Below are 24740 nucleotides of genomic sequence, written 5' to 3'. Positions count from 1 at the left end.
ATCAGTGCTCTACCCTACTTAAAATATAGTTCCCACAAAAGAGATGCAACCAGTTTTCCATATTTGGGAAACCACAGAATGCAACAGCCATTTCACAATTTCATACCAATGACCCCCCATCTCTGGTCAGCTCTGAAATTCTTAAAATACACTTATGCCGCTTCTGCATTCACTTGCACAGCCTTCCACTTTGTTGTAAAGGGAATGGCAATTTACTACAGCTGGGAAATCTAGTATCCTTCTGACTAGAACAATGTGCTGTGCTTGGCCTAAAACTACCAAGAAACTGGTACAAGACTTCCAAGATACCGCTGCATTATTCACTTTGCCTTAGTCAGCCCTGCTCTGCATCCTACTCCACACCTCCCTGGCATATGAGCAAATCTTATCCTCAAGATGACCATAGATAAAAGACAGTCCCCCAGGATATTACCTACTCCTTGTATGTCATCTACCATCTCTTGAATGTTAGTGGGGTATTCATCCCAAAGGCCATTTTAGTAAACTCAACCCAAATGAAGTTACAAAACCCTGACCTCTCCCTGCAGGGTAGAAGTGTAATTGCTAGTAACCCTTTGGCAAGTTAACAGCAGGAAACATGCTGCCCCCCCACACACACACTCAGCAGCCCTAAATTTTCATCTGTCTTAAACATATGGCAAGTATTTCAATGTTTAATGCTATACAATCCCCACACTGATTTTTGACACCAGCATTACTGTCAAGAGTACAGGAACTACAAGACTTGGGATTACCCAATTTATGTGGCCTGCAGTTCCTCCCTGTTTGCCTAACTTTCAGCACTCTACATAGGGCTTGTTTGGTAGGCTGCCAGGGACTGTTTGCATCATATTCTACTAGATGCAAACACCCTGGCTCATTAAGCATTCCCAATTTCTTGCTTACTGCTGTTTTTTCCTGAGCCTGGAAAGATTTGCAAGGACAAGACATTCATCCACATTGGTCTTACACTGATCCCAAATATGTCTACCAGATCCCACTGGCTCCTTCTGCAACTCACTGTAAATGCCACCTACCATGGCTTCCCACGACAGTGAGATAATTAACAGATTATGGCACATTTTACAAGCAGAATGTAGACCGTTCCTCACCTTTACAACACTGAAAGAACATTACCAAAATGTCTGTAGGCAGCAGCATGCTCTGCATAGCATGAAGCACCACCTCCTACTGCCCAACAAAATACTGTCCTGTTATACTAGTTTTTGCTACTGTTGAGCCACCCCCCTGAACCAAGTAAGCTCAGTTTATTAAATACTCCAAACTCCATGGAGAATCATACCCTCCACCCCAACTAAATCCAGAGGTCCCCTTCACTCTACCATAAAACGTTCAATGGGTAAACTTTCCTTTGGCACCTCCATGTGTGCAAGATATGGAATAGGTACCTTAGACCATGTTCAGGAGAGTAAAGTCCATTCTCCAGACAGCTGTGAAGGTTAGGTGGTACATTTTAGATGCTTTAATCCTCTACTCCCAGAAAAGTGGCCAGGACCGATAACGCTAGGTTCTCTAGATAGCAGACTGCTATTTGCCATGCTCTGCTTTAATGAAAAGCAGCCATTTTTCTGTCATTGCACAATCAGATTTACCTGTAGAAAATGAGGTACTCTGGTCAATGTCCATTGCTATAATCAAATGGTTTAGCAGACAAAGCAGTTTTGCTTGTTTTTAAGTGTTTGGCACTGCTCACAGGACTTGCCTTACCATTCTTTGCAATACCTGGCAGATAATTCTGCAGAAGTCTTGGTGCGCTTTATGCCCACATGTGCTGCAGTGAAACATTGTGCACTGCCTCAGTGCTTGTCATTAGTTCTTTGGTACTGCCAACTGTCTTATTTTCCCTCTAACCTTCTTTCACACATTGGGACGAATGCCCTGAACAACCCCCAGCTGAGAACCAGACACTGGATGCCTCCAAGTCTTAATACAGCCCAAATGTTTACACTGGCAATGTCCTGATGAACCTCCCAAGCTCCCCATTTAAAAGGAGTCTGATGCCTTCCACCAGGGGTGTCTCAAACCCATTCTGCCTACCACCTTCTATCCTTGAAATAGGTGCTTCCTTGGAAGGAGGTACCTTCCACCCGCTTTAGTGGTTTCCAGCTTGCAGGTACTGAACAGCTGGTCACTTGACCAATTCAACAGTGCATGCCCCAAGTAGGTCCCCCCCACTTCTGTCACATGCTTTTGCCTTCATGGTTGGCTCCATGCAAAAAAAGTGCATCATTGTTGGTTATTCCTTACCAAGGCATCCTCAAACAGCTACCAGCTTTCTCCCTAGACCAAGCATGCAAAAAAAGTGCATCATTGTTGGTTATTCCTTACCAAGGCATCCTCAAACAGCTACCAGCTTTCTCCCTAGACCAAGCCTCCACACCTAGCTAAATTATTTCTGACCAAGAATATATGAAATGTACCCAAGACCTTAACTGGAGTGGGATGTAAAGCCAAGTTCTGGTCTTTTTGGCAACTGCAGGCTTAATGTCTCAAGGAGCTCCTCCAAGACAGAGCATAAACTGTTTATTGAAAGCAATTTTTCAGCTAATACACCACTTCAATATTTATCCAACTTGCTGCTTACCAAGACCTCTCCCATACCTTGTCTCAGTGAAGAGAACATACAAGTTGCCCCTTTTTGGTTAGACCCATACCAATTAACACCAAAATCTGAGCAATTACTAGAATGGTCTAGTCACAGTTGTGGCCAACAGGATACCAGAAGTGTCTAAGGATTCACTAAATTCAACTACAACCAGGACTCGGGAGCACATAGGGAATATGCATCACTGCCCTGGGTATAAGTTTTAAACATACAGAGTAGGATATACAGACTTCCATCAGCCATCCTCTGGCAGTGCTTAGTACCAAATGCCCTTCAACACTCTGGGAACCAATATTTTCCAGTGGCCCTTACCAAAGCTGACTTTTAAAGTTCAAACCACAGTTCCCAGAGACTAGTTTCACTACAGCTTTCATCCAGGGAAGTACTGGCACTACTATAGAATGGGCTAGAACCCCACCAGCTACGGTACCAATATTTATAGATGTATAAAACCATACTATGTAGAGTTACCTGGCCACTTAATGGCTACATGCTGGACAGCCTACAGTAGTAAAAACACCCTCTGCACAGACCAGCCACAATATCAAGTGAATAAACTTGATAATGCAAATGAAATATTTTGGTAACACCAGCTATAAAATAGATTACAAAACCACTCAAGCTGCCAGGACTAAACCTATGGCTAAGCTAAAATGTCTTCTGTCAATACCAAGCCGCTGGATATGCCAAGTCCAAAATACAAGTCAAATCAACTTCTAGGTGCTGCTCCCCCCGTTACAGCAATACTAAACTTAATTTCAACTCCAAAACATTTCAACCTATCCCCCCATAGAAACAAGTGGGAATGGATTTTTCTCCCTACACTGACCCCCAGATAGGCAAAGGAGCAATTTCATATTTGCATACCAAAGACTGCTTTTATTGCTTGGAAAACCAAATTTTCAGGGCCTTTGACTTCAATTCAAAACAACCTAACTGCAATTACAGATACGTTTCCATACTATACTTCCTAGAAGTAAAATCAACCACATTAATATTGTGCCAGAAAATATTGTTTCATTTCACCATTACTCCACATAGAAAAGCCAAAACCAAGGGGATGCTATGACACTTACAAACTGTAAACTGAAATTCCCCTCTTATGCATTTGTAAGTGGCAGATTTTTAATGCCGGGTCAGCTCTGTACTGGAGTCTGATGGCAAAATCCACTAGAATATAAACTAAACATGGTAAAATATGAAAAGCTGCTGTGCCATGAACTAGAGCATACCACCTATAGCACTCTTGGCTGTCAAAAGACTGTATACCTTCACACAAAAACAAGCTGTCAGTATATACAATGCCTTAAAGTTGGAAATGTTCTTCCAAAGAGATGCACTCCCAGGGCACAATTAACCTCTTCCCCTTACCAGAAATGGACAGTTCTAAAATTACCAAAACCTCAGTACTAGTTCATATCCTCCTCTCCCAGAAGGAAGAGCTGCACTGGGCAAAATGGTGAAGTACCACCCAAGCCCACTTCTCATCCAATCCCCAGAACTGAAAAAATTAAGCACTTCCTCCAGAGGACTATTCAGTATGGTATGGCTGCCACAGATTTCAGAAGTTGTAAGATTTAGCCACCCCATCTAGTCTAAACACAAATCACTTATTTATGAAGTACTATGTTTTAAACAAATGGCCAAATGTTACACTTATCAAAACCTGGACCACCATAAGCCAGTAGCTAGATCAACTCAAGTGCACACTCAGACAAATGTCTCATCAGTTTTCTGTGATAACATGCAGATTCTACAGTCACAACTAAAGCAAATATAACACCCCACAATGGTAAAACTACCATGCTTACAAAATGTGAATATATTTAAAACTAGGAAATTTGTAAATGCATTACCACTCCGTAACATATCCCATTAGCCATCACAACCAAGTAAATACATGAAGTATGACTGGCTAACCTCTCAAGACATTCAATGAAACAGCAGATTGACCAAAGACCTTAAAGCTTGCCTTTACTGTTGCAACCTGCTGAATGACAGGAGTTCACACCAAACATGTTAAATCCACATAGTATTTTGTGCTTGAGATTTAAGGTCAGTTATTGGTATACCTCCTACACCAGACAAAGAAAGCAGTATTTAAAAATGTATGCTTCCCACCTTTATGCATCACTTTCCTGATAATTCAGATTCACCATATGCCCTGAAAACAGGTTTTGAAGCTTAAAAATTGTATGATAGTACTTATTGCTTGAACTAAGTTTGAGAACTAGGAGCATAGAACTGCAGCTCAATTTTAGGCATTATGAAAAGGTGCACCATTAAACAGGTGGCATAAATACGTAGATTAGATGGGAAATGTGCATTATCAAGGGGAAGATATATAATTAGAAGCAGGTACACAGGGGAAAGTAGCACATTACAGAAAAATGAAATGCATTAAAATATTTTAGTTGAAAGGCTAACCTACAGGAGATAACTGTCAAGTTAATGTCTTGGTGTTAAGGATCCTTGAGGCCCACAAGAATTTCTAGACATATACCCATTTAACTGAATTTCCAAAGAGCCATTGATCACGTTTAGAGAGTGAACCCAAAAACCCTGGAGGATCAATGCAAAGACAAAGCAGATAAGACAGCAACACAATGCACTTCAATCCCCATTTATGCTGTTTAATGAAAGCTTTTCTAAACATGAGCATCTTTCGGATATGCTCTGCAAATCTTAAAGCAAATGGAAGTCGAACTTGGACCAAACAATTTATAAAGTGGTTTGGGTAAAACAATTGTTGTGACCAGGGAGAAATTCAGACTTCCTGGTTTAACATACCAGTTGGAGCTCATGTCCCAAAAAGTATCCCAGTAAGCCCCAATTTTACTAGTTCCTACAAGCTCTGAACACTGGAACCATGGAAAAACAGTGATCCCTGCAAGCATGTGTGCACTTAAGTCAGTTGCCCCATTTTGCAATGTTTTTTCAGCTGGGACCTGTACACAAAGTTAAAGGCCAGTCAGCACAAAAACATTTTGGATCTGTATAGTATAGTAGTGCATGTTGGTCCTGATGACATACCTGTGGAAGCATGGAGGTATTTAAGGTGAAATGGCAGTGGAGTTTTTAACTAGATTGTTTAATGAAATCTTGGAAAGTGAGAGGATGTTTAATGAAATCTTGGGAAAATGAGAGGATGCCTGAGGAATGGAGAAAGTGTTTTGGTACAGATTTTTAAGAATAAAGGGTGATGTGCAGAGCTGTAGTAACTAGAGGGATTAAACTGATCAGTCACAGCATGAAATTATGGGGAAGTAGGGGAAGCTAGGTTAAGAAGGGAGGTGATTAGTGATCAGCATAATGGTTTCATGCCAGGAAAGAGGACTACAGATGCGATGTTTGCTCTGAGTGTTGAAGTACAGAGAAGATCAGGAGGAGTTGCATTGTGTCTGTGGATTTAGAGAAAGCATATGACAGGGTGCCTAGAGGAGTTGTGGTATTGTACGAGGAAGTCTGGAGTATCAGAAGTAGTGGTACAGGATATGTACGAGGGTAGTGTTGACAGCAGTGAGGTCTGCAGTGGGAGTGACAAATGCGTTTAATGTGGGATTACATCAAGGATCAGCTCTGAGTCCTTTCTTATTTGCAATGGTGGACAGTTTGACAGACAAGATCAGACAGAAGTCCCCGTGGATTATGTTTGCGGATGACATTATGATCTGTAGTGAGTATGGAACAGGTGGAGGAGACCCTGAAGAGGTGGAGATATGCTCTAGAGAGAAGAGGAATGATGGTCATCAGGACCAAGACAGAATATATGTGTGTGAATGAGAGGGAGGATAGAGGAATTGTGAGGATGCAGGGAGTAGAAGTGGTGAAGGTGGAGGAGTTTAAATACTTGGAATCAACAGTTCAGAGTAATGGTGAGTGTGGGAGAGGTGAAGATAGTACAGGCAGGAGATAAAGCCAGAGAGGCAAAATTACATTGGTTTGGACATGTGCTGAGGAGGGATGCAGAATATATTGGGAAAAAGATACCAAGGATGAAGCTGCCAGGTAACAGGAAAAGAGGAAGGCCTAAGGTTTATGATGTGGTGAGAGGACATGCAGAGGTGGTTGGGGTGAGAGCAAGATGCAGAGGACAGGAAGAAAAGGAAACAGTTGATCTGTGGTGACCCCCAACGGGAGCAGCTGAAAGAATAGTATAGTAGTGCTTAAAAGCTCAAAATAGGAAATTCATACCAAATGAAACAAATTTTAGAATATAAAAACTTTAGCCTTTCATGATTTCCACATAGTGGAAAGTTATGATTTTTAAAAGTAGCAGTATGGGAATCACTTCATGGGGAAATAACTGTTCTGAGATGTAAGTTTCATTTAAGATGGTTTATACCTCTCAACCTCTTAGTACAAGAAATCTGGACAAAACCTGATGAAATAGTGGGACAAAGGGACAGATTTTAAGTATTACTTTTATAAACTCAGAAAGTTGCTGGAGTAGCAGGGTTTGTGTTGAGTTTCTGTAGGATTTCAAGTCTGAAACTCAAATTTACGTCATTTAGTGACGTGATTTGGCAAAAAATTTGAGGAACAGTCCAAAGATACGTGGCAAAAAAATCTGGACAGTTGAGGTATGATGTAGTTATCAAGTGATGAATTGTCAAAACAATTTGAAATGGTTGCTGTACTTTGGGAACTGTCTGCACACTTAACTTTGGAGTTAGCTCCAAACAAGCCTTGCAGGGGTGGAGGATGAGACACTAAGGCATGGCTCCAAGTTTGTCAGGTGTACATATGTGCAGCTAAAATAGTATAAAGTAATGTATTACCATAACGTTCTATTGCTATTGTTGATCCTCGTTCAGTCATTACACGTGGGTATCTGTTCAGAGCTCGGAACAGAGCCAGCCATTTTCCAAGCTCGAGTCAGCTTCAAACTCTCGAGCTAAACTCTTACCCACAATCCCCCTCTCCCCATTACCTCAGATTGGGTTGGCAAGTCAAAGGTTTAGGCTACCTCTGGTCAAATAACCTAAGAGAACCAGATTGTGAGATCTGCTAGTAGCCACAGGAGGGAGTGTCACAATGACCGAACGAGATCAACAATACAGATGGAACGTTATGGTAAGACAACTTTATCCGATTGTCCCATGCATAAGGAATGAACTAGGATTAACTGAGTCCCCAGCTACCTCTATTCCTGGGAAGCTCTCATGGAATGACATTCCTGAGCACCACAGAACCAAATTATGCTCTTTCCCTGGAGGCCACATCCAATTTGTAATGACTGATGAAGGTATAAGGCATAGCCCAAGTTGCAGCTGCACAGATGTCATGTAAAGAAGCTCTAGCATGGAAGGCAGCAGAAGTTGCCACCGACCTTATTGAATGAGCTTTCATGGTAGTAGACGAGATATTACGTTGTGTATAAAGGTCACAGTCCAACCATATAGCTAATGTGACCTTAACAGCATATCCTAATCTAGGTCCAGAAAAGGCCAAAAATAACTGGTCAGATTTACAAAAGGGTTTAGTCCTGTTTAAGTAAAAATTGATTTGCCTGTGTATATGTAGGCAATACTCTCCTCTGAATGATTGGGAAAGAAAACAAGCAATGCAATGGCTTGATTAATGGACATTTCAGAGATCACTTTAGGCAGAAATGACAGATTAGTTCTCAGAGACACTATCTCCATGAAAATTAAATATGGACCCTTGATGCATAAAGCTTGAAGTTCAGAAATATGTCTGGCAGAAGTAATAATGACCAAAAACTAGGTTTTCCATGACAAATACTTGAGGTCGCAAGAGGCTGGTTTGAAAGGTGCCATTGTCAGAGCTTGTAGAACTAATGATAAATCCCATGGTTGAACAGGTTCTCTTAAAAGGTGGCTTCAGAGAATTCACCCCTTTTATGAAGGTCTTGCACAATTTATAGGACATGAGGAATCTTGGACACCCTCATGAAAATTAGAAATTGCAGCCAAATGAACTCTATGGTAGAGGCCGATAGACCAGATTGAAACAGGTTGGCCAGATAGTCTAGTATAAAAGGGGTCTACTTGTTTATCTTTCAGCCAACAGGTAAATCTCTTCCACTTGTTCAGATAAGTAACTCTAGTGGAAGACTTGAGCAGCAGTGAGTATCATGTACTGGTAAAGAAAGATCTTTCTGCCTGGCAATCCAGGGAACTGGAGTAGCCAAGCAGTGAGCTTCAGGCTGTTCAAGTTGGGTTGAATCAGGTTCTGTGGGTGTGAGATCAACTCTGGGGTTGGATGGAGAACCCTTGCTTGATCTAGTAGGCGAGGCCAAAGGAAAGGGAACCAAATCTGTAGAGGCCAATATGGTGCTATAAGGATCCACCTTGCTCTTCAACAGACTGGCTTTCTTTAGAAATTGGGGAATGAGGGTAAGGGTGGAAATGCGTAGAGAAAACCAGAGGGCCAATCGTGGACTAGAGCATCCCTGGGTGACTGTCACCAGAGGGGGAAATCAGGGCAAAGTAGTTGCTGCATTTGTAGTTGGTTGGGGATGCAAAGAGGTCACAGCAAGGACTGCCCCAGCGGTGGAAGATCTCTGCTGCTATCAAGGGATTCGGGGACCACTCGTGAGGTTGAAGAATGCACCTGCTGAGTCTGTCTGCTATCACATTGGAACTCCCAGGAATGTGCGTTGCTAGAAAAAAACAGTTGGTAGCCATCGCCCATTGCCATATCCTCATGGCCCCTTGACAAAGGGGGTAAGATTTGGTTCCACCTTGCTTGTTGATGTACCAGACCACTGCCATGCTGTCTAAATTGCAATTGTCCCAGACTGCAGCAGGGGGTGGAATTCTTGCAATGCCAGAAGCACCTCCCTCAGCTCTAGAACATTTATATGCAGATGGGCCTCCAGTTGGGACCAAGTGCCTTAGACAGTCTGCCCCTGACATAGCCCCCCCACACCATCAGGGAGGCATCCGTGGTCACTGGCCTTGGGTTTGTGGGGGGAGAAGGGGCAAGACCATTGTGAGTGTGTCATCCACCAATTTAAATCCTGCTTGCACATGTGGGTTACTAGAATCATGGCTGAAAGAGGATGCTGAAAAGGATACCATTGGGTGAGCAGTAGCCATTGTAGAAGCCTCACGTGAAACCTGGCCAGGGAACAATGGCTAGGGAGGCTGCCATGGAACCCAACAGTTGTAGAACAGAGTGAGCTGTGGATTTTTCCTTTGAAAGAATTGGAATTAGTTGTTGCTTTATCCTTGGAATTTTGTGCTCTGGTATAGCAGCTCTGCAGTTGTGCCCAAGATAACCCCTATGAATTCTGTCAACTGAGATGAGGTGAGATTGGATTTTTGCCAGTTTACGGTTATGCCTAGCCTTTGAGCAGCAAGGAGAGTATGCCAGGGCTTCTTCCAGTAGATGTCTGGTGGGGGCAGAAATGGGCTTCTTCCAGTAGATGTCTGGTGGGGGCAGAAGTGAGCCGGTAGTCTAGGTATGGAAACACCTGGAGTGCTTGAAGTCGCAAGTGAGCTATGACAACTGCCATGCACTTTGTGAACACTCTGGGGCTGTACAGAGTCCGAAGGGCAGTACTCTGAACTGGTAGTGAATGGCTCTCGCACGGAAGTGCAGAATCTTCTTGATGGCCTGCCCACTTTTATGTGGTGGTACACATCTTGAAGATCTATAGAGCACATCCACAGTCTTTTTCCAAAAGTGTGAGGATAGACTAGTGACCATCTGGAATTTTTGGACACTCAAACTTGTTCAATACATAGATCCAAAATTGGTCTCCAGTCCCCGGTTTTCTTTGGCACCAAAAATAGTCTCTAGTAGAATCCGGATCCTATCTGGTCTGGAGAGACTATTTGGATGACTCTTTCTTAGCAGCTTTTCTATCTAGTGCTGCTTCTTCCCTTTGACTGTGTGGAATGTCAGGAAGATTTTTTGAAGGGATGTGACAAAAATCGAAGAGGATATGACAACCTCTGGTTATAATCCTTTGTACCCAAGAATCTGTGGTGGTTAGCCAGGCAGAAGGGTACAAGGAGAAACATCCCCCAACCACCTCCAGAGGAAAGGAGTTGGGCCGCTCTTCAGGAGCGCTGGTAGGATTGACCAGGGAAAGAATCCCTGGAACCCTGGTTACATGGACCCCCCCTGCCCCGAAAGGAGAGTCTTCCCTGTGAGTTTCCCCCCTCTGCCTCTAGGGGAGAACTCTGCCCATGTGTCATTGAAAGGATCCCAAAATTTCTTGAACCATATCTTCCCACCCTTTAGTTTCGGGAGAAAGCACGTTGACGGGGAAGAACAGATACCTACAGCAGAAAGGGTCTTACCATCCTGTTCACATCTGGCCAGTGTGCTTTTAACTTTAGGCCCAAACAACGAGGAGGCCTCAATGGGGGCATTAAGAAAAGACTTAAGGGTTCCACGAAGTTGCACAAGTGCATCCAGGCATGTTCATCTCAAGACTGCAGCTGAACACCGCTGCTCCTTCAGATGCATGAGATCAGTCACATAGAGGAGTCAGATATAGATTCAATGGTGGCCAGCTGAGAGACCACACTGTCATGGACCTTAGACACTGCACCAGCCAAAGTTTGAGAGCTCAGAAACCAGATCCCACTGAAGCCTGTTAAAATGTGCCATATAATTCAGGGACCTGATAGCAAAGGTCACCAAAGCAAAGGTGCGCTTTCCTATCCTGTCAAGGGCCCAGGACCCTTAGGTGGATGGACAGTCTGACTCTTCTGCCAGATCCTTTGTTGCAGCCACCAAAGCATCCACAGGAAGACCTTTGGACCAATGGGGATCTGAAGCAGGAGGGGAACAAGATCTTATCAGGCCTCCGGGGAATAGCTTCAATGGTATCAGGAGCCTTCCAAGCACACTGCACGATGAGCTGGACAAGTTAATCAGCAGGTGGAGTAAACTCAGGAGGTAGGGGGCCAGGCACGAAAGGCCTGCAGGAACACAGATTCCTCAGGAGGTCTGATTAGAGGACTGCCAGTCACACCTGTTTCAGGATTTCAAGGATATCACCAAAGGATACCTCAGAAGGTGACAGAGGTGATCCTTCCCCTCATTGAAATCTGCATCTTCGGTGAGGGACTCCTCTGTGGAGTCCATGTGCTTCCTCTTGCACAAACTTTTCTGGTGGACCTCCTCAGCAGGAGAAGCTAAAGACAACGGAAAAGGGGATTCCTGGGGGAGTATGTCATGTGACCCTTACACCCAGTGTCTGCTAGATGCGACTTGTGGAACCACTGTACCAGGAGGGTGGAGGTACAGTCCGGTATCGCCAGCAGCAAAAGCCTTCTTTGAGTGGACCAGCCTTCTAACTGATGGAGAGGAGTGTATGTCTAGGACAGGGGTCACCCCTCCCTCAAGTGGCTCAGCCTGCAGACCGAGTCCCCGGATGGCTGCAGAGCAGTAAGCTATGCGTGTCACAGCTGACATCCTGGGTTGTAGCAAAACTATCCTACCATGAAGGCAACTGCGGTTCCTTAGCGAGATCCATAATGCTATATCCATGGACTTCAAAGGCAATGGAGGAGAATAAGAATGGGTCTTTGGGGATGGGTGATCACCTCCCAAGGAAGGATAGTTCCTGAGGGGTGGGATACCTCTCCCAAGGAAGGATAGTTCCCAAGGGGTGGGATACCTCTGGCCAAGAGTACCTGGTCCACAAGACAACACATGTTCAGAAAGGCTTCTAGTGGACCTCACGGAGACAGATGGTGAAACAGGCCTGTCCACAGAAGAGGCAAGACTGCCCATCTCATCTGATCACACCACTGACAGTGCCAAGAGACTGGATTACTATTGTCTGCACCGAAGTCATCGGTGCAGAGATAATTTTCTGCACCGACACAGGGATTGGTGCCAAAGTGGTTGTCAGTGCCAAAGCTGGAACAGACAGGGATCGGTGCCGAAGCTGGAACAGACAAAACTGGAGCCAACAATAAAGGTGTCCGTTCAGAGAAAAATCTGAGCTGACGCAGTCAAGGTCTGCGCTGACTGAACGGTCGGTGCCGATACTGATACAATGCTAATTGTCTGAACAGAGGAGCCCCTCTGTGCCAATATATAGAAGGCTGCAGGAGAAGATGGAGCTGAAATCACTAATGGAGTCAAAGGCCTCGGTGCCAAAAGTCTAGGCACCAAAAGCACTGGGTCTGACAAGAGGTCTGGAGCTGAAGCTTTAGCCTTTTTAGGTTTTGGTTGGTGGAGTCCTCAGCCGGGGATGAAGGCAAAGATTTAGCCTTAGTAGGTACATCCATTTTCCTATGGGCTCTAGGAGGGGTTGAGACCTCAGACCCAGAAATAGCCTCTGAAAAGGGAGATTTTAGAAGTCCCCTCAGTATCAGCTTGTTTTTCCTTTCCAATGTTATATTAGAAAAGTTCTTACAAATAGTACAGGGTGGTAAAACAGATAAATGGGAAGCTCCCAAACAATAAACAGAAAAAATGTGCATCAGAAGTAGGCAGCAATCAGAACACTGATTAAACCCCAGACTACCTTTTTTATCTGCCATATTAAATTAATAGAAAAGTACCAACAATGGTACAAGAGAGTACCCCAAGATGCAAGAGAGAAAAGGAAAACAAGATTACCAACGATGGTAAAGAGAATACCTCACAGTATAGTAATGAAAAGCCAGAAAAGCCTGAAATTATGAATGATAGATGCAATAGGGTAAGAAACAAAATATGAACTTTTCTGACAAAAGTAATTTGTAAAGCAATTAAACAATTGACTGTACTTTGCTCGAGAAGTACAGTGACATGACCAGATGGCAACGCGGCAAACGAAATCTGAGGTAACAGGGAGAAGGGGATTGTGGGTAAGAGTTTAGCTTGAGTTTGAAGCAGACGCAAGCTTGGAAAATGGTCGGCTCAGTTCAGAGCTCTGAACAGATACCCATGTGTAAGGAATAAACAAGGATTAACAATATCCGATGCTATTTTACAGAAGTGGACTGAAGTCAGCTCCTGCTTCCTCCGGGAATTACATAGGTGCCATTGGGCTGGTCAATTTTTTTGATCAGGAAAATGTAGGAATGTTTACAGCTGAAATGCTTCCAAAACAAATAATTTGCCAGGCAATTGCAAACTAGACCAGTTAAATAAATCCAAAGTAAATTTCTACTTTGAGATCCACACCTGGGTGATGCTGACTCAAGTTTAGTACATCTTAAAAACATTTCTTAAATACAACTGCTGCATTAACAAAATCGGCAAGTTACCCAAAGTTAAAACTGCAATGTGTATTCAGTCATTATAGCATCTGCCCTGTCAGGAATTAGCAAGTGATCTGTTAGGCACTAACAAACCATTTTAAATTGTAACCACACAGTGAAAGGATATACTGACCCATACATCTATTTCTGATTCCTCCAGCAAGATAAACACCATGCACCAGTTGCCTCAACTGTCCTTGATTTTCAGGGACATCCCCAATTCAGGTTTTAGCTCTGCCCTTCAATCTCCCCTAAAACTTGACAAACTATTTGCCAGTAGTTAGTGGTACACTTATTTCAGAAGTGTATATTCACATGTCAATATCTCTTAACAGCAAGAATATTTTGGAGAGTCGCTGATTGTTCCCGATTTATTGGTTTGCCCCTGACTATCCCCAATTGGTTGATAAATAAGATGTGGCACATTCAGCAATAGGCACATTACTAATAAAATTACTCTAAATGGAACATATATGGGGTAATGTTGACACTTCAGAAGTGAAGCAACAAGCAAAGTTACATAAAACATCTCCCACATTTCCCTTCATGCAAACGATTAACAGGCCTCAAAGCCATAGCCGGCCTTAGACATAGGCCAACTTGGTGGCTCCCTACGGCAGCCACCCTATCAGGGGAGCTTTTCCAGTATTTGATGCAGGTAGACCAGGATGGGGGGTGGTGTGGGGGGTGCCGTGGAGCCCTTTTGCCTAGGGCACCAGTTGACCTAAGGCCGCTCCTGCTCAAAGCTACCCGAGTTCTTAGTAATGAGAGGGACCACTGCAGTCCATTAAAAATCAAACACCCACACAAAGCAGGAAGATTCTCCAGTCCTTCCTTACACCACTGGAAAGAAAAGTAAACACCTGTGCCACATCCAGTTTCAAACATTTAGAAAGGTAAAAAGGCATATGGAAGTGCTACAGAGCTAGGGTTACCACCTGTCACACTTTACAAGGGACAGTCCCTCTTTGGGCAGTTGTGCCCTGCAAAAAAAATTGAAAAAAATGGCAAACGTCCTGAGATTTTTAGGACAAAAATATTTTGTTTTCATTAATAGATGCATTAAACAATTATTTTGTATCTAAAACACCTAAATGTTATAAGAAACACAGTAAGCAACTCAAATGAGAGAAGAATAAGCTTTTATTCTGGCAAAAAAGGTGAAGCTCTGCCCTTCCTACTTGCCCTGGGTATGTTTTGCCCTGCAAAATCTGTTTCTACAAAAAATGTCCCCACTTTGGGCATTTGAAAAGGTGGCAATCCTATAACAGAGCGCATTTACACTTGCATTTAAATTAAAAACACATCTGCGAATACCAATATTCAGCAAATACTACTTAAAACTTCTAAAGCCCTAACGTGATAATTAAAGTTGAATGGAGAAAAAAAAAAAAAAAAAGACTGCCAGAACAAAGTACCGGGGTGCATTCCCTAAATAAATGGGAGCATACTGTTTGTACAACGCAAACTTAAGAGCCTATCCAAGACAAATTGCGTTATGAGCGCAGTCTGTGGACTTAACTAGTTAACTGTTGCCAGACTTACCACACTGCTCATCAGCTCCAGCGGGACAATCCAGCACTCCATCACAAAGCCACCAAAAGGGAACGCAAGTCTCCCCACAAGGAGCCAGCTGCACAGCATCACACTTGTTCTCTGCTACAGGGTAGAAGAGATAAGTTACAATCTGAAAATACTGCGTCCGATAAAGTTAAGCAAGATGGAAAGAAAGGAGAAACAAAACATGGTAAACCGATACCTATAACGTCTGGCTTACGAAACCCGTTATAAACAGGCAAAGTCTACTCCACTTTATTGGAGGTTATACCCCCCCCCCCCCAAAAAAAGACTACAATACAAAATTAAATGAATCAGAAAGCCACAGTTGACTATCGAACATTTTATTCCGCGATCCCCAACAGCTTTGTTACTAGTCAGACCCAACATTTATAACTTGCCCACCTGTATTCAGCGGTTGAGACCCCTTAAAAAGATATAGCAGCGTTACGACTAGAAACGGCCAAAGAGTGGAACAACCCAGCAAACGAAACCTCATCCTGAGGGTCAATCCAAAAAGGAAAAACAAAATAATAAACTTTAAAGAAAAAAAAACACACTAAATATCTGAGCTTCTTAAGCTCAGACTCGCCCATTAATGATGGGCAGCTGCCTTATATACTATCGGTAGGTGGAGCCTTTTCACCTGTGGACTAAAGGAGTAACGATCACAAAATTGGGAGGTGAGGTTGCAGTAACCAATCAGATCTTACTCCATACTTCTCAACTATCATATTATTATAAGGTATCTGTTGAGTCTTAAAATTAGCTGTTGCACATAGGGTTTTCATACTTTTATTGCCAAAATTTTTGTCAAATATCTGTAAGTTTAGAATCATATGAATTCAGCAGAGCTTTTTTAAAGTAGCTAGCAATTGTTCCATATCTTGCCCAGCATACCTTTCAACTATATACATTTTCGCAGAATGTCCAGATTTTTGCTTCAAAAGTTTGGTCTGTTCCTCATAAAATATGTGGTTTTCTGGCAAATTACTGGGATGATCTGAGGAATGAAATCACTAAATGATGACTACACACTTGCGTTTCAGACTTCATATCCTTTAGAAAATGCATTTTAAAACAAACCCTGTTATTCTAGCTACTTTCTAAGTTTATAAGTGCAATATTTAAAATATGTACCTATTTTTGGGCCTTTGTCCCCTCATTATGTAATGCTTTGTCCAGATTTCTTGGGCTAAGAGGTTGAGAGGTATGATATAATGAGAGGTACTGTTGCACATTTTGGTGACATCTTGAATCAGTAGTAAAATAGATTAAAAAATGTAGTCCTGATTTTCAACTTGACAACAGCTTTTATTAAGATCTATTTTCCAAATGTGGTCTACACTAGGGCATTAGTGTCTGACATAATATAATGCTTTCACTCTTTGAGCATGACAGAACAAGTTATAGCAATGTATGTCAAAAGAGAAACTGTCCCAGCAGGGGGACATTCCTGTATTATTATTAAATAAGTCATCAACATCCTTTAGGAACAAATAAGAATATATCTATGCACCCCTGAAAAAAGACAGAGAGACTTGGAGCTTAAGTTCTGAGTTAAAGCCTGTCTTCATTGAATAAGGATTAGTGAGCAAACAGGTGTGATCTTCACTGGACATTAACATGTACTATTTCTGTACTGCTTCTTATCTAAATCAAATTAAGTAAATGCGCCTGAAATCTCTTGAAAGCAGGCTGTTGCTTTTATTTTAGTCTGGCCACACTTTGAACATGTTAGGTTCTTACATTCAGCACAGAGTACTGTGTAACACCTGGGCACAGTGTGCACAAAGCTGACTAGGTCTTACTGTCCCAGCCCTGCCCATCATGGAATTCCAGCTTCACCAAGGCTACATGGCTGCAGTCTGATTGATTCTACGGATCATCTGTCTTAATTTGAAGGACATCCTGAGAATCATCAGACAAACTATGTAGAAGATTTTATAGGAATCAGAATTGTACTAATTGGTTCTCTGAGAGAGTAGCTGATGCATGGGATGCACTACCAAATTACATTAAAGCAAGCACTAGTTTAGATATTTTTAAGAACAGCCTAGACACTTACTATATTGGGGACAGCTGTTTTTGTACTAGAAGGACATTATTGCCAGTGCTTGAAATATTTGTGTGTGTGTGTGTGTGTGTGTGTGTGTGTGTGTGTGTGTGTGTGTGTGTGTGTGTGTATATATTGATGGGCAGTCTAAATGCCCTTTGCTGGTCTTCTTCCTAAGCCTGCAACTTTGCCATAAAAACACCTATTAATAATTCACTGGCTGGTATTTTGTTTTCTAATTGAATCATGGACTTAAGGGCTGTATGTATGGACTGTCATCCAACTCCACCCTAAGAACAGTTCATGTGGGTCTCTTTTCTAACTCACAGACATGAAAATACACCAAACAGATGCACAAACTATTCTTCTTAAGTAAAGCCTCATGTGCTTGATGTACCTAGAGCCCATGAACTGCATGTGTTAAGCAAACAGAAAGAAAAGTTGTGTAAAATCTTACCATAACCATAGATGTCCTTCTCTTCCATGTTGCAGTATTCCACATATGAGTTTACTCCTCTTGCTTCACATACATCTGGCCAGTATGCAAAAGCTTTCAGTCCCTAAATGGTGTGTGGGATGTAAGACGTGGCTCAAGAAACGTGGGCCATAAAAGTGACGCCTGCATACACCAGCCCTCAGAACTGAAACCCCAGTCGGAGCCAGTCCTAGAAGGGCAATGCCAGTGTTATGCCACCCAGAAAGGGAAATGCAACCTAACAAGAGTGGAAGGGGGTGGGAAGGAATACTGCAACATGGAAGAGAAGGACATATATGGTTATGGTAAGATTTTACACAACTTTTCTATGTCCTTCTATTCCCATGTTGTAGTATTCCACATATGGATGAGTGACAAAGCTCACTGTGAATGGGGAGGTGGTCTAGAGGTTGTCTCCAGGAATCCATGAAGGATAGCCCTGGCAAACCCCACCCTAGATCTAGAAATGTGGTCTAGTTTGTAATGCTTGGTAAAGGTGTGTACTGAAGACCAAGTAGCTGATTCGAGAATGGTAGAGATATCCAGACCCTTGAAGAAGGCTCCAGAGGAGACCATAGCCCTGGTGGAGTGTGCTTTAACAGTACCTTGCAGACATTTTCCATGGTATTAGTAGCAAAAGGTGATGGTCTTGGAAATCCAGACAGAGATGGTCTGTTTGGTCACTGCCTTCCCCAGAGCGCTGGTGTGAAAGGAGATAAAAAGTTGGTCAACCTGTCTAATGTACTTGGTTTTATGCAGGTAATACCAGAATTGTCTATGCACATCCAGGGAGTGAAGTACTCTCTCACTGTCCCCCTGTGGGATAGGGAAGAGGGTAGGTAGGTGTATGGCCTGACTGTGGGACAAGTCATTCTCCACCCTGGGCATGAAGGAAGGATTAGTTCTAAGAGTAACCATGTACTTGTGGAAAGCTATGAAGGGAGGGATGGCCATAAGGGCTTGTAGCTCTGATAACACTTCTAGCTGAGGTCAATGCTACTAATAATACAGTTTTCCAAGTACAATGTTTTAGGGAGGCTTTGTCTGCTGGCTCAAATGGAGAGAGCATAAGCTTTTCCAGAACTTAGTTAAGATCCCATGGTGGGGGAGAAGATTTCCTATGGGATTTAAGGTGAAATACCCCTTTGAGGAAAAGCTTAGCTGGAAGTCTGGATGCCAGAGGTGGGTCCAGAGGAATGCATGCTGAAGTTGCAGACAAGTGAGCTTTAATGGAAGAGTAAGCCAAGCTTGTCTGCAGTAGCTCACACAAGTAAGACAGGACTAGAGGGGTCTCACTTGCAAGTGAGTCCAACTGTCATTTGATACCATATAGAAAACCTTTTCCACTTTGTGAGGTAGGGTTTTCTTGCATTTGGTTTCCTGGCCTCCTGCAGGATGTTGAGCATGTCATCATTGTAAAGGTGTCTGAAGGTGATCAAAATCCTATCAACCACAGGGTGAGGTGCAGTAACTTGCCATTGTGGGTGTATCTGGGATCCGTTGTACTATGTGAGAAGGTCCACTCTGGGGGGTAACTTGTGGTGATTGCCGTTGGACAATTGTAGAAGTAGGGGAACCAGTGCTGTTTTGGCCAGTAAGGAGTCACCAACAAGATTTTCGGTCTGTCCTGCTGGATTTTCAGCAGGACCTTCTGAATGAGCGGGAAGTGGGGTAATGCATATAGATATTTCTCCTTCTAGGAGACTAAGAATGCATCTGTTGCCAGTGCCTGCGGGTCTGATATCCTGGTGCAAAAGCCAGGAAGTTGCTTGTTGATGGAGGAAGCAAACAGGTCTATTTGACGTGTACCCCACCGGTGCACCAGATACAAGAAGACATCCCTGTGAAGCATCCATTCATTGTTGTTTGTCATGGTTCTGCTCAGATAGTCTGCCTGGGAGTTGTGGAGAGAGGGGATGTAGACTGCTTGCAAGGTCACTCCCTGTGAGGTGGCTAGTTCCCATACTAGAAGGGCTAGTCTGCAAAGTATGACTTGGTCCCTTACTGTTTGTTGACATACCACAGGACTGTGGTTGTCAGAGAAAATCTTCACTGGACCTTGTTGGAGGTAAGGTAGGAAGGCATGAAGGGCTAGAAGAATTGCCCTCATCTCTCGAACATTGATGTGTTCTAGTTTGTGAGACTTTGGCCACAGGCCCTGCACCCTTCGATGGCTCAGAGTTGCTCCCTAGCCCAAGTCTGAGGCATCTGTGTGCATGACCTGTGTGGGTAGAGGTGGTTGGAGGGGGAGACCTGGATTGTGGGTCCCTTGTGCCAGCTACCACTGGATTTCCTTTTTGAGGCATGGGAGGAAAGGAACCCTGTTCTCAAGAGGATGGGAGTGTTGGGTCAGACTGACAAAAGATACCATTGTAACTCTCTCATATGCAGTCTTGCTAATGGTAACATGGGGATAGTGGCTGCCATGTAGCCCAGGAGTTTGAGATACTATTTTGCTGTGAATTCTGTATATTGAAGTACCAGAAGCAGATATTCTGTCAGGGTTTGCATCCTTTGAGGAGGAGGTAGGCTTTCATGAGGTCTGTGTGAATTCTTCACCCCAGGAAGACAATGTCTTATGTAGGTTCCAGGTGTGATTTTGTGAAATTTATCTGGAATCCTAGGGACTGTAAGAGGGACACTACTAGGTCTATATGTAGCAAGAGAGTCTCCTTGTTGCCTGCCTGTATTAGCAGGTCATCCAGGTAAGGGAATACTTTGATTCCCTTTGTCCTGTAGTAAGCAATCACTGGAGCCAAGCATTTGGTGAAAACCCTGGAAGCAGTGGAAAGCCCAAAGGGCAAGGTGGAGAACTGAAAGTGAGAAGTGCTCTCCAAGAACCTCAGGTATTTCCTGAATGTGGGCTTTATGGGGATGTCTAGATAAGCATCCTTTATATCTAAGGAGGCCATGAACCTTTGGGGGAGTAGGAGGGGGAAGAGGGAAGGTAAGGTCAATATCCTGAAGGTAGGGACCTTTAGGAAATGGTTGAGATGGGAGAGGTCTAGAATTGGTCTCCATGGTCCATTTTTTCTGAGAACCAGGAAAATCCTGGAGTAGAAATCTCTCCTTTTGCATCTGGGGGCACAGATTTGATGGTGCCCTGGCTTATAAGTGCTAGCATCACAGGCTGCAAGAGGTGCAACTGTTGTGTTGAGGTCTTTGGGATGCCCTTTAGCTCTGTGGGGGGGGGGGGGTGAGTCAGGTCATGAAGTAACCATTTTGAAGGATCAACAGGACCTATTTGTCTGATGTGATGTGAGTCCACACAGGGAGGCATTGAGAGAGACAAAGTGACAGAGGTAGGGAGGAAGTGGGTAGTGAGGGCATGGTAGGCAGGCAGTCAGATGCTACCTGCCCTATCTTGAAAGGGCAGTCTCTGGTTAGAGGAAGGTGAAGCTCTAGCTGAAAAGGGGGCTTTCTGGTGGGTTTTCTAGTTCTGGAAGGAACTGCAGGGTGAGAGTGCTTCCTTATGAACTGAGTTTTAGACAGGTAGTTTCTTTGAAATTTTGGTATTGGAGAAACAAGCAGGTGTTTCAAATCCTGCATTTCTTTTCCTTTTTGCTGTAGTGACTTAAAAGGGTTGCCCACTTTTGCACCAAACAAGGCTGAATTCTCCAGGAGTGCATCAATAAACTTTGCCCTAAAGTCATCAGGAAGGGGCTGTAGGTGGAGCCAGGAATGCCTCCTTAAGGCAGAAGCTGATGCTGCTGACCTAACTGAGGATTCAGCAGCATCATACCTGCACTTTATGGAGTGCCTGGTAACCTGGGAGGTGAGGGCCAGAAGAGAAGACAGTGATGCTTTGGCAGCACAGTCTGGTGTATCAGCCAATTCCTTGGAGGGGTTTTCCAGGAGGGATAAGGCGTATTTGGCCATGTGAGTTTGGTAATTTGTAGCCCTAAAGGACAAGGTAGCAGAGGAGTAAATTTTCTTACCCAGCCTTTCCATGGTCTTGCTGTCTTTGTCAGCTGGAAGTATGGTGGTATTGAGTAAGAGCTTAGAAGCCTTGTCTGTAGAGATGGAGATAGTGGCAGGGTCTGCAGGTGAGCACTTTAGGAGGTACTTGGCAGTGTCAGGAACTTTGTAAAGTCAAGTCTGCATGGGGTAGGTGGTTGAGAGTCTGGATTTAAGGATGCTGAGGAGAAGGCATCCAGGAAGGCAGGCAGGATTGTAGGAACAGCAGTCAGGCTTGGGGAATCCATCTGAATGAGGTTGTAGTATCTTTTTTGTACCTCAGTCATCTCAGAGGATTCCCACTTGAAATTATCTTTCTTCTTAGAGATGGTTTCCCCAAAGGTCAAATCCTCAACTGGGGAGTCAGGATCGACTGATTCTTTTCTGGGGAAACATACCCCAAGGGAGAAAATACCTGGGAGGTGTAAGAGATTCTTCAGAGGAAGAATTAGAAAGGTCTTTGTCTTCCCTCATGGTAGGGTCTGAAGTTTGAGGCCTAGGGCTCAAAAGTGGAGGAGGAATGTTAGCAGTCCCTGCAAAAACAGGACATAAGGCCATAAAGGATATTAAACAGGCTTTGACGGAAGGTCTACCAGTCAGGTATGCTTTCAGATGGAGAAAAAAGTGCTTCTTTTTTTCTTTCTTTTTAAGGGACCTAGTTGGCGTCTGAAGGGGGGAAGGCCTGGAATCTTGAGTCTGTAAAGGACCAACGGGATCTGATGGGCCTATTACAATTGCTGGTTCTCCTCTGGTGTCGGAGACCGACATCAGAAAAGCCTCTAGGGACATGCCCTCTGCATGGGATTGTGTGGGTTCCATAGAGGTACCCGCTATATCCAATGCAGCGGATTCCGTTTCCTCTACCAGACTGACATCAGAGGAACAGCGGTAATGATAGGCCACAAAGTTTTGGCCTTCTTCTTCTTCTGCAGTTGAATAGGTATGTCAGATGAATCCTCCATCCCTAACACAATCTATTTTAACCTTTGATTTTCTAAGTTTAGGTTTAGCGCATGCAAACAACTACACAAAGTTTTGGGCTCAAATGCCTGATAAACTGGACAGGCCTTGTAGTCGTGCGACTATCCCAAACAGAAGAGACACTGATGGTGGGTGTCCTTGTGAGGAATTTGCCACCCGCATGTACACTTGCCCTTTCTGGATGACATGAACAGGGAATACAATGAAGAAAAAAAGGACTGAAAGGTTCTTCAGTGGGGTACTTATCTGATTTTTCAACTCCAACGGCAGCGAGAGCAGGAACACCTGGCGTACTACTGGCGGCTGACAAGTTCTGGGGGCTGGTGCATGCAGACATCACTTTTATGGCCCACATTCCTTGAGCCATGTCAGACGTCCCACGCACCATTTAGGGACTGAAAACTTTTGCATACTGGCCAGACATACACGAAGCAAGAGGAGTAAACCCATATGTGGAATACTGCAACATGGGAATAGGACATCTGTAAAATTATCTGTTAGGCATGTTGCTTTCTTAGCAGTGCCTCCCAAATGCATGCAGAAAAATTAAAAACTAAGTGCAATAAGCCAGCAGTGCTATAAAATCACTACTGTAGTAAAGCTACAACCTATGGTAAGATGTCTAATACAATGATTTATATCTCATTAACACTCCATGGTAATTTTCACTTAAATATCATATGAATGCCTAATACAATAATTTATATCTAATTAACAGCTCATGATAAGCTATACATAAATATCATATGAGTACCTAATACAATGGCTTATGATTTATATATCATTAACAACCCATGATAAGATTCATATAAATATCATATGAGTGCCTAAAATAATGATTTATATTTCATTAGAGCAAGATAATGTAGTAAATAACTTTGTTTGAGTATTTGAGAGCATATTCAAATATTTTGAATAATAATAATAATGACAGCAATAATAATAATTCTAGTTGCTAACTATGTAGGACCACTGGACAGTGACTCCTTCTTCAGGGGTGATGTCTTGTTAAGTGATTTGCTCAAGGTCGCAAAGTAAACAAATGAGGGCAGAGGGAATCAAACACTGTACCATAGGAACTACCACTCACAACCCTAACCTCCGCACCAACTGCCAGATAAGACTTGACTTCACTGGTTGTCTTTTAAAACACTTCATCTGACAATTGTCCTTTTGAGACACATGCACACACAGAAGACACACCTGCATGTAAGATGCACTTACATACACACAAACATAAACATGTGTGCATGAATATATTTTATATATATGTATATATATATATATATATATATATATATATATATATGTGTGTGTGTGTGTGTGTGTGTGTGTATATATATATATATATATATATATATATATATATGTGTGTGTGTGTGTGTGTGTGTGTGTGTATGTATATATATATATATATATATATATATATATATATATATATATATATATATATATGTATATATATATATAGAGAGAGAGACATCTTAAATGTGAAAATGGGGAATGTTTCTTTAAGAGTGTATATAGTGACTTGTGTCCATATAACTCTCGTAACACTTTAGCCTGGCAATCAGTTGCATTAGATAGTTAATGGAGAACTAATTACCACTTAATCATGTATGAAAGGTTGGAGCACTGAAGGCAGGGACTGGAAGTTAGACCTTCAGTTAGAACTTCATCAAGAGCTCTGACTAAAGAATTGAGGCTTCAGAGGATTGATGGCCCAGTGGGGGCTCATGGTGTATTTAGTCTGAGGTAAGTTCAGGTGAAGACTTTTGTTTGTGGAGCTGAGTGAAAGGTATTTCTAAGGTCTACAGTTTTTAAAACAGCCTGTTTGGTGAAGAGGTTGTGTGAGACTAAATCTGTGTGATGGCAACACCCAGAAGGACTGTAAACCTGAAA

General features: G+C 43.0%; 1 protein-coding gene across 1 annotated transcript in view; it reads right to left on the bottom strand.

Annotated features, from left to right (window-relative positions):
• Positions 1-15973, bottom strand: part of LOC122791800 (low-density lipoprotein receptor-related protein 2-like) — a 1119352-nt gene extending 1103379 nt beyond the window's left edge. The window contains exons 1-2 of the mRNA XM_044059752.1: positions 15775-15973; positions 15358-15471 (exon numbers count right to left, since the gene is read on the bottom strand). Coding sequence (XP_043915687.1) covers positions 15358-15471; positions 15775-15868 — 208 coding nt within the window. The 5' untranslated portion in view covers positions 15869-15973. The remainder of the gene's footprint in view (positions 1-15357; positions 15472-15774) is intronic.
• Positions 15974-24740: the final 8767 nt, after the last annotated feature.

The sequence above is a fragment of the Protopterus annectens genome, chromosome 17.part0 (assembly GCF_019279795.1).
Source record: "Protopterus annectens isolate FY-2018-M chromosome 17.part0, PAN1.0, whole genome shotgun sequence".
Taxonomy (NCBI): Eukaryota; Metazoa; Chordata; order Ceratodontiformes; family Protopteridae; genus Protopterus; species Protopterus annectens.
This window is presented reverse-complemented; position numbering and strand designations above follow the sequence as displayed.